General features: G+C 42.3%; 1 protein-coding gene across 4 annotated transcripts in view; it reads right to left on the bottom strand.

Annotated features, from left to right (window-relative positions):
- Positions 1–14,330, bottom strand: part of adam11 (ADAM metallopeptidase domain 11) — a 39,663-nt gene that overhangs the window by 19,614 nt on the left and 5,719 nt on the right. For all 4 annotated transcript variants that reach the window (XR_003930066.1, XM_030077717.1, XM_030077716.1 and 1 more), the window contains exons 5-12: positions 6,936–7,018; positions 6,385–6,448; positions 4,256–4,319; positions 2,803–2,960; positions 1,831–1,905; positions 886–957; positions 520–686; positions 7–91 (exon numbers count right to left, since the gene is read on the bottom strand). Coding sequence is in view for 3 of the 4 variants with exons in the window: in XM_030077717.1 (XP_029933577.1) it covers positions 7–91; positions 520–686; positions 886–957; positions 1,831–1,905; positions 2,803–2,960; positions 4,256–4,319; positions 6,385–6,448; positions 6,936–7,018 (768 nt within the window). In the remaining variant the exon portion in view is untranslated. The remainder of the gene's footprint in view (positions 1–6; positions 92–519; positions 687–885; positions 958–1,830; positions 1,906–2,802; positions 2,961–4,255; positions 4,320–6,384; positions 6,449–6,935; positions 7,019–14,330) is intronic.

Genomic DNA, 14,330 nt, shown 5'->3' with positions numbered 1-14,330 from the left:
TGTTACCTCATTGACGCCTCCACCCCTGGTGAGCGAGCAGATGCCCCCGATGTAGGCCGTCCCGCTGCGGCTGCTCAGGAACGTGCGGCCCCTGCAGGGAACACAGAGAGGTTTCACCAGGCGGAGGAACTCCTCTGACCATAAACAGCAGAGCCTCATCGTCTGACCCAAGCAGACAGGCTGTCACACACTGTCCCACAGCTTCACCCCACATTAGGCAGACCCAGTACTGCTATATCAGCTCTCAGCTCCAACATGTCAAATATCATCCAATTACCCTTTTTTGTTTCTTTTCTGTAACTCAAGAGTGTCTAAAAAATATCTGATGACCATGGAACCAAGCCAAATAATTTGACAATTTGGATGATGCAGTGAGAACTGTGGGTTTCCATGGCAAGAATCAGCAATTTTTTCCTAAACTCCTGACGAGATGATCCTTTGAAGACAGGGTTTCAGCAGGATCCTGACAAAATATGAGTGAAACAGATTCAAGTTCTGGTCTGAAGAGACTGAACCTACGAGAAGAGGTGTGTGGCGTCGCTGCGGTCCTTGATGCTCTCCTTCCTGTACTTCATGAAGTCACGCAGGGTGACTAAAGGGTCATCACCCACTGAGACCATGTTCTGGGTGGACCAGGTCTCCATGGCCACGAGCACGATACGAGTGTTGAGCTGCTCCTTGTAGATCTGGCCACATCAGAGAAGAAAATGACAAACAAGAAGTCTGATCCAGATTTAATTTTCAGTTGTGTACCTTGTTTTTTTTTGTTTGTTTTAGTAGTAGTAGTTAGAAAGATCACACACAAAGTGGCTTCCAAACCAGTGCTTCCTAATTTGGCCACCTCTTTATACATTGTGAGTAGAGACCATCGTGATGTGCTCTCACCGCATCGGCCATGTTAACCACCGCTTTGGCAAAGTTCCTTGTCTGGCTGGCTGAGCGACGCAGCTGGACAAACTGGAGAGAAGAGAAGAGAAGAGAAGAGAAGAGAAGAGAAGAGAAGAGAAGAGAAGAGAAGAGAAGAGAAGAGAAGAGAAGAGAAGAGAAGAGAAGAGAAGAGAAGAGAAGAGAAGAGAAGAGAAGAGGAGGAGAGGAGAGGAGAGGAGAGGAGAGGAGAGGAGAGGAGAGGAGAGGAGAAAAATGTGTTTGCAATTTATCTGTTTAGGAAGTTTTATCAGCCCCTCCTGCTTCAATTTCTGGTTCAATTGAAGTGCCAACTGTTTAACCCTCCTATTATGTTTGGGGTCAATTTGACCTCAGCCAATGTTTAAAGTCTCCAAATAAATGATTAATATCATTTTTTTTTGCTTCATATTTAATGAGTGTTCCTAATGTAATGGGCACTACCGGGTAAACATGAAATTGACATGATGATATGTTTTCAATGTCCTGTACACACTTTGTAACGCATTGGTTATAAATTACAAAAATCTGTACTTAGAATTAATATAAAGCCAATAAAACACCAAAAATTAATATTTCTTTCCAATTTTAGATCAATCAGTGAGATTTTATGGTGATTTGCATATTTTCCCATTGTCGCGTCATAGGAATAGGGGTGGGGGTTATGTTTTATTTAAAGGGCTATTTAGGTCGTCAACAAAGAAACATCAAGTACTTGACACATAAACTTTGGTAACAATTTTAGTTATAATAATTTTGTGAAAGTTTAAACTGCAGGGGTCAAATTGACTCCAAACATAAAGGATGTTCAAAAATGTGAACATAACAGGAAGGTTAAAAACTCAGATTCACATCTACGTTGTCATTTTTACATGGCAGATACGAGAGAGAGGAGAAAGACAACACCGCGGAGCTTTCTGCACCCACCAGATCGTGGTCGTTGACGACCATCAGCTCGATGTACTTGGTCTCGGTCTGCACGGTGCGCTGTCCTCGCCGCACCTGGAGGGGGCAAAAGAAGGCCACACAGCCAGACTTCTGAGTCCGCTGTCATAATCACCTTCACACAGGACAAACGGACACACATAAACACACACACACAGAGCAGGTGAGACTGTTACTCACACTGAGCACACGCGCGCACACACACACGCGCGCGCTGATGCGGGTGAAACTCTAGAGTCTACGTCCTTGAGAGGGCACCACAACTTGAGTAGCAGACAATCATTCTTTCATTTATTTATTCACTCAGTCATTCAACACAATATTATCGTGTATATGAAAAGGTGCGTGGCGGTGTCTGTGTCCAGTTTCTGCGGGATTCCACGTTCTTAGTAGCGTGGGAAGTAGACAGGCAAGCTGAGACCGACCAGCAGCACCTCTATTGGAAATATGGCATTGATTGAGTTTCACTGTTGCATATCAAATGGGCTGCTTTGTAAAACATTGATTGTGTTTGTGTATGGCTTCGCAGCTCTATCGCTCTGCGGGGGACGGCTAGAGCTGAACAATTAATCAAAACTGCAATATGGCCAAGTGCAATATCCAAATTGAGAAAGCTGAAATGTGGCAACATATCATTTCAAGTGTTGTGGTGTGACAGAGTTTGTTTGGTACTGACGCCTGCAAAAATTCCCATCTCTGTCATTTTACTATTTTTCAGTGGAAATTTTAATTACGGTGCAAAAACTAGTAATCCCGCTAAAATCGTGGATCGTATCGCAGCTGCAATATCTGTCACAATAATTGCAATATGATTTTTTTCTATATTGTTTCACCATATCCCACCCATTTAACCTGGTGCTCGTTTGTGATCGCAAGCATTTGACCGTGTTCATACCGTGTGTGTAAATGTGTGTGTGTGTGTGTTGTAATGTGAGAGCGAGAGAGTGAACTGACTTGTCTTTTGGAGCGCCTCAGGCCTTCGGTGAAGACGGGCTCCTCTTGCTCAGACCAACTGTCTCCGGTCTCTGTCTCCCTGTCTCCTCGCACCCCACCATCCCCATCGCTGTGGCTGCCTGTCTGCCCCTCAGGCTGTGTGCTGTTCACAGAGCAACCTGGGGGCAAACACACACACACACACACACACACACACACACACACACCACAGGGGAGAGAGAGAGAGAGAGAGAGAGAGAGAGAGAGAGACAGAGTATGTGAGGGAGAGAAAGTGGCTAGTCATCAGTCCCTGGGATGGATGAAGCCGAGTATTTTAGTCCGATGATCTGCAGGAAAAATCAATATCAAACAGCCAGCGGAGAGGAGAGGAGGAGAAAGAGAGGGGAGACAAATATGGGCCAGCTGGAGGAGAGAGAGAGAGAGGGATGAGGGGGCAGGGAGGGAGGAGTGGCAGGGTTGGGTAACAGGAAGAAGTGAGAGATTAAATGGAGAGAGGTAGAGACATGTGGAGGACACACAGGAGAGGAATAGCTAAATGAGATGCTCAGCAAGGGCAAGGAGGGCAGCTGGACAACCTGAGGAAGGGCAGGGTGTGTGTGTGTGTGTGTGTGTGTGTGTGTGTGTGTGTGTGTGTAGTCTCGAATGAGAGCCTATTTGCATTAGATCATGCAGTCCCAAGGAGAAATCAGTCACTAGTAAACATGTCGTCCCCCATGAATGATGCAGGCAATGACTGGGCTGCTCTGAATTAAGATACATCATCGCCATCATGGGCAAGGTTTTATTAAAATTGGTGTTGCAGATAAGGTTTGAAATGTTAGACTTTTAATTACAGCATCTCCATCAGGCCAATTGGTGTGTTTTTTTTAATTTTTTGTTTTTTTATTTGGGTCAGAAACACAGTGCCAAAATGCCTCTTAACTGTCACAGTCAGGCTCAAGTCAGCCAACGGTGTCTAAGATCATTTTGTGCGTTTTGTGAGGATATCTGGATTTGCTCAGCGACTTTCATGTCAACCTGGCTTCTGATGTGGGAGTTATGACCTTATAAATGTTGACATTTTGACCTTTAATTAAGGCGCCATTCAGCCAATCGGTGCAGAGAGGAGACTGATGTGTGTAGTGAGCTTTATGTGAACCAAACTTAATGGATTATGGGCTAAAAATCTGACCTTTAATTACAAAGCTTCCGATAAGTGTGGTTCTATAAATGCTTGAACATTGTGTGAAGATGCCTTATCCCCTGCACGTTTTTAGGAAAAGCAGACCAGCGGTGCCTGAGACATCACCAAAACACAGGTGACAGACAGATGGGCGGATTCCCACTGATTTTACAGCATGAGGAACCAAAGTGACCTACACTGTTATTGAGAAAGGGACAGGGGGCTGGCTATGCATCTATAACAGAGAGGAAACTGGTTGTAGATCGCTGATAAGTCTGCTGGAAGTCCTACCTGGACAGGCGAGCAGATGGAGATCAACGTCAGGCATGCGATAAACCACATGGTCATTCAGCTCCTGCAGCAGCAAGAAACAGACAGACGGGGACAATTGGCAACTTAGTGCATTTTTTTTTTTATTGTGCTGGATTGATTAAATGTCCAAGAAAATCCCCAGTGTTACACTTGGCCCTTATTTCTCAGCTGCCACTTCAAAGGGAGATTATTCAACACACCAGTGGGTTTATTCTCTCAAAACTGGCAGACACAGAAGTGAACATTTCACTATTATCTCATTTTTTTAAAAAAATTATTTGAACTTCTTAAAAAGTATTTTTCAGGACAGAGAATGACAATTATCTGAATCCCTTTTGCCATATTCTTATATCATTTTTAGACTAGTTTTTTTTTTTCCAAAATGAAAGTTTAAACAAAAGGTTGCTGACTCTTGTGGGTCCACACAGGAGCCAATTTTCATGGCTATATCTTCATGAACGCCTGCATAAATGTGAGCACTCCAAAAATGCGAATGTCATTCTTCAGTAAAACACCTCAAACCGCAAAACCCACAAGTCCGACTGCTCCGGATGAGGAATCAGGTCACAGACTTCCAAGGAGAATAAGCAGCCGACATTGTTCAGGCTTGTTTTGAGTCTCATTTGCGAGGGCAGGTGCTGTTCTCTCCGTCTGTCAGCTGAAGGCTGTGCTGGGCTGCCCCGAAATGTCAGCGCACATATTTGAATAAATCTGAAGCTTTGCAATTCTGAAGCGAGTGTGCGCTCAGCAAAACAATTCCCCCGAATACAAGCCTGACTTTATTTTGGGGGCTGCCGTTGATCTGATTGAATCATGAATTTAGAGCCAAGCTTTCCTCCTATTTGCAGACCACAGATGGCGTTATTGATAAACGAGCACTGACGGGGACATCAGCGCTTAAACTGACAAACTTATGTCATGCGGGCTGACATCCCCTTGAACGGGAGAGAGATGTGCTCGACAGATCAGACAAACTTTGAAACGAGGAGCCGATCCAGTGGCCCCGCAGCCCGGCTTGGACTTAAAAGCTTTTCTCTGTGAAAAGCGCGTTCATATATCCTCTGAGACAGCCCAGCACAGACGGGAGAAAAGTGCTCTTGATGCATAATTAATCAATCACTGGGCTGTCATATAATGGCAATAACACCAGTGGACACAGTGGTACACTTGAGATAGGTATAAATACTTTATGAAAATGACCCATCTGAGGAAGAGACAGAAAAAAAGAGCGAGTAAGAGAGGGAGAGAGTTTGAAGAAGAGTTGGGAGGCTATTGATCTCTCTCCCCAGTCCATGTAAGTGAGCTGTGCTTCGATCACAGCGGGTCTTAATGGGGAAAAAAAAAGCTCAAGGCTTTTACGCGCCACGTTCTTCCTTCTCTCTCCTCTCTGACTCTCTTTAAGTCTATTTTTTTCCAGGCAAAGCATTTTCTTCTCAAATCGAATCTGTATATTAAAAAAAAAATCATTTTACTTATCTCTAGCTCTCCTTTTCCCATTTCTCTCTCTCTCTCTCTGTCCTTCAGGTCTCTTTGTTCCCCTCCAGCCTTCTCCCTCTTTCACCCTCTCCTTCTCCCTGCCAAGATCTCTTTCTTTCCACTTCTATCTCTCTGTCTCGTCCCCCATCTCACCCTCCCTCCGTCTCTCTCAGATGATGTCTCACGCAGAGATAAGGTGAGACAGGAGGTGCCTTTTCTGGGGGGGATTGTGTATCAACTCAATACTTTCCATACAGCAACACACAGATAGAGTAACACCGTCTGAACTGCCAGTAAGTCAGGGAGAGAGAGAGGGGAGGCAAAGAGAGAGAGAGAGAGAGAGTGACAAAAAGAGAGAGGCTTATGCCAATAATTGCGACTATATTATGACACTTGCACTGAGTGAGGATCTCATCATTCAGAGGGCCTAAAAGTAGAAATTAGACTCCAACAACAGTTTTTAATTCATTTAGATTATAGATATTATAGAGTATATTCTAGCCTGCAAGTCCTATGTTGTTTTTTCCCCCACATATTTAAGTCTCATTTCCTAGTTTGACACATAGAAAACACATCAGTTTGTTCAGTAATAATCCCAATAATCCACCTGATCTCCTCATTCCCTCACTCACCTCTCCACTGAGCGAAAGAATCGGTTCAATCCCGTAGGAGAAGTTCCCATCAGAAAACATCCCCCTACACAAGAAAATAAACAAATTCATTCATTATATATATTTTTTTTAAAAACAGCAGAATGATTTTAGATAACACAAAGGAATGCTAAAACTTGCTGCTGTTAAGTGAAAAATCCACAAAAATCTGACATTATTAGCAAAGCTATTTTCTGAATAGGCAGTTATATAAAATGGAGTGGGATGCTTGTGAGCTGATGTGTATCTGAGTAAGCTGTATATGCCATTATTGTATTGTTATTGCTGGTGAGGTGGATGATGGGAGAATAGGGTGGTGGGTCAAGAGACAGGGAAATGGAGGAGGTGGTCTTGTTGCACTGCAGTACTGTTTCATTTTTCAAGCCTTGGAAAATATGGAAAACAATAAAAACATCATCCTGGGTGACTTTTTTTTTTAAACTCCACTGTGTGTCTTGGATTGTTCAATCACAGGCCTTGGAGTCGGTGTTTCATCTCAAGTGATACGGTTACACGGGAGCAAGGCGACTCACCGCAGGCCGTGGCAGGTGGACAGCGCGGCCCAGGAGCCGGGCACTCCCCGCACACCGCCGTGGTAGTAGCAGTGCTCACCTCCCTGGAATCGAGCACATCAATCATACATACACACAGATTAGAGCGTGACACTTTACCCTGCACCACCCAGGCGCATGCTCAATATCGGAAAATGACACATACACCGATGAAGCAGTTCTCTGCGAGGCCGAGCCCCTGACCTAAGCCAGCCTGGAGCCTGGGGCTGACGTGCAGGGTCGACCCGGAGCTATCAGTGTCTACTGTACCACTCGGCCCGCAGCATCCAGAAAACCTACACCCACAGCTGCTCCTGGATGAGTTTCACCAGGGAAAAGCGGTGTGCATGTGCATGGGAACTTGCGTATGTGTGTGTGTGTGTGTGAGTGGGTGGGTGTACTACCTGTGCGTGTGTGTGTGATTCAAGTGCAGGAAGGATAAGGATCAGGTGGGAGAAACTCTGCAGAGTCCGGTTTCACTGAGAAACAAGGGTGTCTAAATATTTACAATCTGAAGACCTTTTTTTTTTGCTTGTTTTATTTTCCGCAGACAATACGCAGATGGCAAAAAAAAAAAAAAAAAATCAAATTTTTTTTTTGTTTAAATAAGTAAATTAATAATAAAACTATGTGACAGGATGATAACCCATCTTAAAGCAACAGTGGATATCTTTTAATATTAAAGCGGTTGATTGTTAAGACCATCACAACATTTACCAATAAACAGAATCCAATACAACAATCCCTTGTATGATTTAGGGGGAGCACTTTTGTAGAAATCTGCTTTGCATGTTAAAAGGAATGAAGAAAAGATTGATTTTTTTTGTATCACTGATCCCCATACTGTGCTCTCACATAACATATGTTTTTCAGATTCAAATAACCAACACACCCACACTGCAGTTACTTGTTTTGTTTTGTTTTTTTATGCCCATCGGTGGTGTTACACTGTTTACATGCAACCACTTGCAGTGTGATCTAAGCCTTGTGCTGCTGACTGCCCTTGGCTAGAACCATCAACTATAAAATGACACATGGAACAGACAGAAGGTGATTAAAGCGACGCCTCTTTCTACAACCTTTAAAACGGTCAAAAGTGACTTTAAAAAGATCAGTCTGCTGAGCGCTCACCTTGGGTTACGGCACAAGCAGGTTTAAAGGCTTTAATTTTTATGGATAGTGCATCCTGCTAAAATTAAAATGCACCAAGTGAGTGGATGCCTTCATGAGGGTGCTATCTTGGATTTTTTTTGGACCGATAACCGCTACTTAGATTGCCTCTACACTCCAATGAGCACCTCTCCATCCCACACCTGACTTGCAATGCTCACTGTTTCTGTCTCACATCCTGTATTTTGGTAAATGTTGAGTCAACCATATTTCCCTTCTTCCTTATATAAGAGCACAGTCATCTCTCCGTTTGTGAGATATATTAATATTTAGATACCACTGATTATTAAACCCAGGTTAACAGTAATTATGGGGAATGATAGGATTAATTAATTATGTATTCAGGTTAGGGAGGTACTCTTACCGCTTCAGGTGATCATTATAAAAATGCTGGAATGCCAGTGTCCTGGAATTTTCCTCATTCTAAAATCAAGGACCAACAAGCATGTGCAACATCTAAAGTCAAAGCACAATAATCTGATCCTGTGCTGTGTTCACATATAGATGGGCATGCTACTTCTCTAATAAAGAAAAAACAGATCTGAGGTTTTGTGTCCAATAGCAGCACCTATTGGTTAATTTCCTGAAATAAAAAATACAATACATATGAACCAATAAATAGCTAAATGTTTGATATCAGTGCATTTTCACTGCAAGCATCTAACTCTGATTATTTATGATCCAAAGGACGATCACGTTCAGAATACACCGTTTCCATGCACCTTCTCATAGTACATGAATAATTACGGCTGTGTGTTTGTAGCTCCTTGGAACTAGGATGGTGATGGTGATGGTGTTTGTTTGTGTGTGTGTGTGTGTGTGTGTGTGCACATGTTGGAGGGTCAGTTTCAAGTGTTGGTAATGAAGCCCAATAAGTCTTGTCTGCCACCTGAGCCTGCTGTTGTCTGGCACGCCTGACGACCCAAAAAGAAAAGCGGTAACCCGGAGCTGTGGTTCTCTACGCTTGGTCGACCTTTACTCTGAGTCACAGCGACACTCAGCCCTGAGTATTTCTGTCCAAAAACAAACCCGGAATAATCCACCCACAAACCGGAGTTGTGTCTCATGGTTAATGGCATTTGGTCAAAATCAGTTGGAAACAAAAAGCATTCTTCATAGTGATTTGAATTCAAGCCAAGCCAAAAACAAGAGCTAAATTAGAAACTGTGCCTGATTCAACCCAAGCCTGTCAGATTCCCTTCATGCTACTGGGTTTGAGTGTTATGGTCCATACTGAGACCACCATCAACACTGGGCTAACATATTGGGTTCACAGGGAGGCTATTCTTGACATTATGGCCGTGATCTGTCTGATGGTGGACTAAATCATGCAGGCGTACAGTCGCACACACGCTGAGCCGGTGAGTTCCAGTTGACGGGACATAAATGGCTGACCTGGTTGTCTTTCAGCCGCGGCGTCATCATTCTCTCTCACATCAGTAATACTCAGATCTTAGATAGAGCTAAAAACAGGCTTTTTGTCTCTCATGGGGTGAAACGTGGGCAGACTATGGACTCTCACACACCGCTGGTCTCATTTCGAGGTGCAGGGCTGGTGCACTCTGGCACTGTGCTCTGGTGTTTACTGTTTTGCACTGACTGCTTGGCATGATGAGGACGCTAGATCAAAATGTCAGATGCAGAAAGGCCCTCACGCCTTGAGCAGAAGTTTGAAACTAGCGACACAAATCACACTGGTTGGCTCAGTTAGGAAGCTGTAGATTGGGTCTTTTTTTTTTTTTGTTAGCTGAAATATAACACCTCATAAAAAAAGTGAGCCTCAGCCTAGATGACATTTGGATGATGAAACTTGGAGGACCATTGCGTTTTCACACTGCTTCAGTTTAATGTTGGTGAAAAGAGGTTTAATGATGCCCTCTGATACCGATTGGACCAAATGGCCGTCTGCATCATTCTTGGAGGATGATCTGTTGATCCTATTCGTGATTTTGTTCAGTGAAGGAAACAGTACTACAAATTGATACTGAAATAGAAGTACTCTTACTCTGTTACTGTGTTACTTAAGTAGAAACAGAAGTACTGATGTGAAAATCTACTGCAGTAAAAGTACAAAGTGGTTCATTTAAAATGCACTCAAAGTAAAAGTGACTGGGTTACTTTTTCAAAACAGTAGCTGTGTTAGCTGTAATAATTTCCATGCAGTTAGAAAGGGAGAAGAGAACAAGGCTCACACTATGTTATTTTAAAGGTGCATTGCACAAAATTGCTGAAGGCTGATTGAAGAAAGGACCCTGTAGACTCGACTGACAAATGTGGAATAATCTGATGGTTGAGTCCACATGGTTTTCATCATCAGGCCAACCCATTGATATTATTCCCCTTTTTCCCCACATTTACTCTACATTTCGCCAGCTGAACTGAAATGACCCTCGCTTCCATCAACCATCTGCAGTTTTTCATGGTGCAGCTTTTATTAGAAATTTAGAAATGAAAAAAAGTTGAACAGACAAAGTCGAAGCAGATTCCTCCTCTCATCTTTGCTGACTGAGCTTTTATTGTGAAAGGTTCAACAATCCGTCACTGACCGTTTGTTCTCTGTAACTGATGTGATTTAAAATGTAGTGAAGTGCAACACTCAAGCAAAAATGCACTGAAGTAAAAGTAACATTACTGATTTTAAAAGATACATCACCACACAAAAAAGCTGCTCAGGTGCAGTAATGTGACTTAATGTAATTAGTTACTTCCACCTCTGGGTCTTCTCACCATTCAGAGGAGATCCAGCTGATTCACGATTCACCTGAAGACGTTGATGGAAAGCTTAAAAGTGTATAAAGATACAGAATGTGCAGCTTGTTGTTGTTACCCTGCTCTTAATGAGGTCCTGCAGTCCGTGTGCAGCGTGTGAACGTCTATACCAGCATCAATCATGTGCCACTGCTACAGAATGACATCTGTGCCAGTGTCAGTCATGGGAGCTGTCACGATGTGGCCTGTCAGTGTTTTCCTCCATCAACATCGCTACAACAAATTCCCATAGTTCAGCCGCAGCTGCTGAATGATGCAATTATGATTCTGCTCATTCAGGGACTCCAGGATCGGGAGCCACACGAGCAGCGCCTCACTGAAAATGTTCATCAGCGCACATACGTTCATCGCAAACACGAAAATGAAATTGTAAAATACAAATCAATAAGAGAAGCTGTAACCAAGCAGTTGCAGTTCCACAAAGGGCTTCCATTTTATTTACACGTTCGAGAACATTCCTCACATTTGATTCTCATCTGGTGGAAACAAATCACATCTGGCTTATACGTCCTCAGTTTTGTTTTGTTTTGTTTTTTTGTTTTTTTTAAACTTAGGTTGGTTACCATGGAAACCATAAAATGTGACATATCAAAAAATCATTAGCAGTGCCAAAATGCTATTGGAATGGAAATGCTGAAACTAAAACACAATGAAAAATATCCCAATATCTACTCTAATAGTCATATTAGAGGCCTATATTAGCAGTTAAATGAACAAAATGTGCATGAATATGGAATATGGGTGAAATAGCTGACCTTGTATATGAATCGATCATTTAATCAAGCCTATAATGAACTCACTATGTAAGAATAGCCAAAATAGCTCTGGAGCCGGCTCATGTCTGCTCTATCAAACCATTTAGAAAGAGTAAGTCCTTGCAGGTTGATAGAGCTGATTTAGATTCAGCATCATTTCTCCTTCTGATGGAGAGAAGGACTTTCATCATTCATACCAACAGTGAGGCCGCCCGCAGCACTTAGCCTTGGGCAGGGACAAAATAAATAAATAAAAAGGTAGAATTACAAGGCTAAGTGGAGGAAATCAAATTGCCTGACACAGCACACACACTAACTGAAAAGGATTGAGTGTCCTTTTCAGAGGAGATGTGCGCGCTTCAAATAATGGCCACTCACATGCACACACATAAGCACAGTAACTTAAGACATCAGGGATGTAATTAGCTCAACATAAAAAGTAAATGCTGGCAGGACGGGGACATGTGAGCAAAAAACTTTGAAAATGCATTCCTTTGATGTGGATGGAGTTCTTGAAACGAATGCGAAGACCTTTAAGCATTTACAGGAGGGTCAACTAGGAAAATTATTGATCTTCTGATATAAATCCAGTGAAGAGGGAGCATCTTAATTCTTAAAGATCACAAACACACTGATAACCTCCATAAGTACTGACAGGGGTGACCAACTCACCCTCTGATTAATTCACATGCGCCTGAAAGCATCTGTGAATGTGGGAAAAAAGAAATTTGAGAAAATCCACAAACTCCTTCTCCCTGAACTCTGTTGGCTCTTTTATACCCGAGTGGCCAAAGTCTTACACTAAGTAAGCTCTATGAAATATTAGTGACACCTTCCTAAACTGCAGCTGGTTTTGCACAGTCCACACCTGAAACCTCTCAAAATAAAATATGGTGAGATAAAATACAGAAATCAAATATTAAATCCAGAATCCTTGGCCAACTCGGCTGCTTCTGTCACCTACATCTCCTTTGTCAGTGCTACAGATTTTTCCTGGATTCACCTCATTATTGTATGACAGCATACTAGGGCCCCTGCAGGGGAGGAAAAAAAAAATACAAAGCCGGGGAATATATCTTCGAGATTAATATTCTCTGAGATTAAATTTGTAAATTTTTGAAAAAAAATATAAATAAAAAAAATCACAAATTTAAAAGAAAAAAAACTTAAATTCTAAGATTATAAAGTCACAAACTTGCGAGAAAAAATTCTGAGCTTAAAGTCATAAATATTATGACAAAAAACTGAAAATTGTTCTGTGATTATAAAGTCAAAAAGTTATGAGTAAAAACTGTATTTCTGTATTTTTCTTCATTAATTTGTGAGTTTTTTTCACATAAATTTACGACTTTAATCTCGGAAATTACATTTTGTCTATGAATATTACCCCCCTCCCCCGGCTCCATAATTTTTTTTCCCTCCGTACAGTGGCCCTTGTACAACAGTTTGAGATGAAGCCCCATAGTTCAAGTCAACCTTTTTGACACTGAAACACACACACACACACAAACACACACACACACACACGGGTATATTCCTCATTGACACAAATCTTCTATTTCTGACAGCTCACAAAGCGTGATCAGCAGCATGAAGATCATTCAACAAACATTTTCCTCATACTAGAGGACAAACTATGTGAAGCAGGTGGTCAGAGACTGGAGACGTAAGATTAGTATAGGACACTGACTATATATAAAACAGCTCTTATCAAGTCCACCCATCCGCATCCTTAATTCAATTCTCCTCCGAGCCGTATGTCATTGAGATTCAATCCCAACAAGCCCGTTGCCGGCTCAATGGAACAGCATGGATCCACAGGGACCAATAAAAAAGGTGACACACAAAGGGAGGAGAAATTTATTGGCTGGTCAATAAAACTAAATAAATCAAGATGGAAATGGGAGGGGAGTCGTATGTGTGCGGCTGCTGCCTATTCATGTACACAGAGGAGGAAATGTCCGTATCAGCAGTTTGTGCATGCTATTGTAAGTGTCTCTATAGACCAATGTGTGGGTGTTTGGATGTGTATCAGATTTGCTACTAAATGCATTTTCATAGTTCATCTAAACATGCACAAACGGATTTGTGTGTGTGCATGAGAAAATTTACCGTGAATTTACTGGAAATGAATTATATAAAGTAAAGGTGCATTAAGTAAGAGTTTTAGTCTTGCATAACACAGAGTGACCATAGTACACCTGGGGTTGTTGATCAATACCGGTGAGTCAGCGATTACTTCACTATAGGTGATGCTTTCTCACACACACTCACTTCCCGGCCCGTACACGCCTCCCCCTCGCATTTTAAATGGCTCAGAGATGAAGGACGGCGCTACGAGTGAGCAAGTGGTGCCGCAACACATTTCATTTTCAGGCCACAAAATTACAACTCTACCGTGATATATTTACCTCTTCACTTAACTTTTCTGATGGATATCTGCTCTAATTAATTCATTCTGCTCTTTAATCAGAAAATGTTTCTATTCATTTTGTCCAGGACAGGCTACCTTAAGCTGCGCCAGACCCATTTCTGTTGCTGCATCGCTTGGTTACCAACACAGGTTCATAGTTCACAGTCCAAGTCATATATTACTTAATGCACCTTTTGCTAATAAACTGTACAAATCATCAACTTATTATGTTTGCTTTCAGCTAAGCAGAATTTAGAGCTGCATCTTGTG

This window comes from Myripristis murdjan, chromosome 19, assembly GCF_902150065.1.
Source record: "Myripristis murdjan chromosome 19, fMyrMur1.1, whole genome shotgun sequence".
Classification (NCBI taxonomy): domain Eukaryota; kingdom Metazoa; phylum Chordata; class Actinopteri; order Holocentriformes; family Holocentridae; genus Myripristis; species Myripristis murdjan.
The sequence above is the reverse complement of the archived record's forward strand: the minus strand, read 5'-3'. Positions and strand labels throughout refer to the sequence as shown.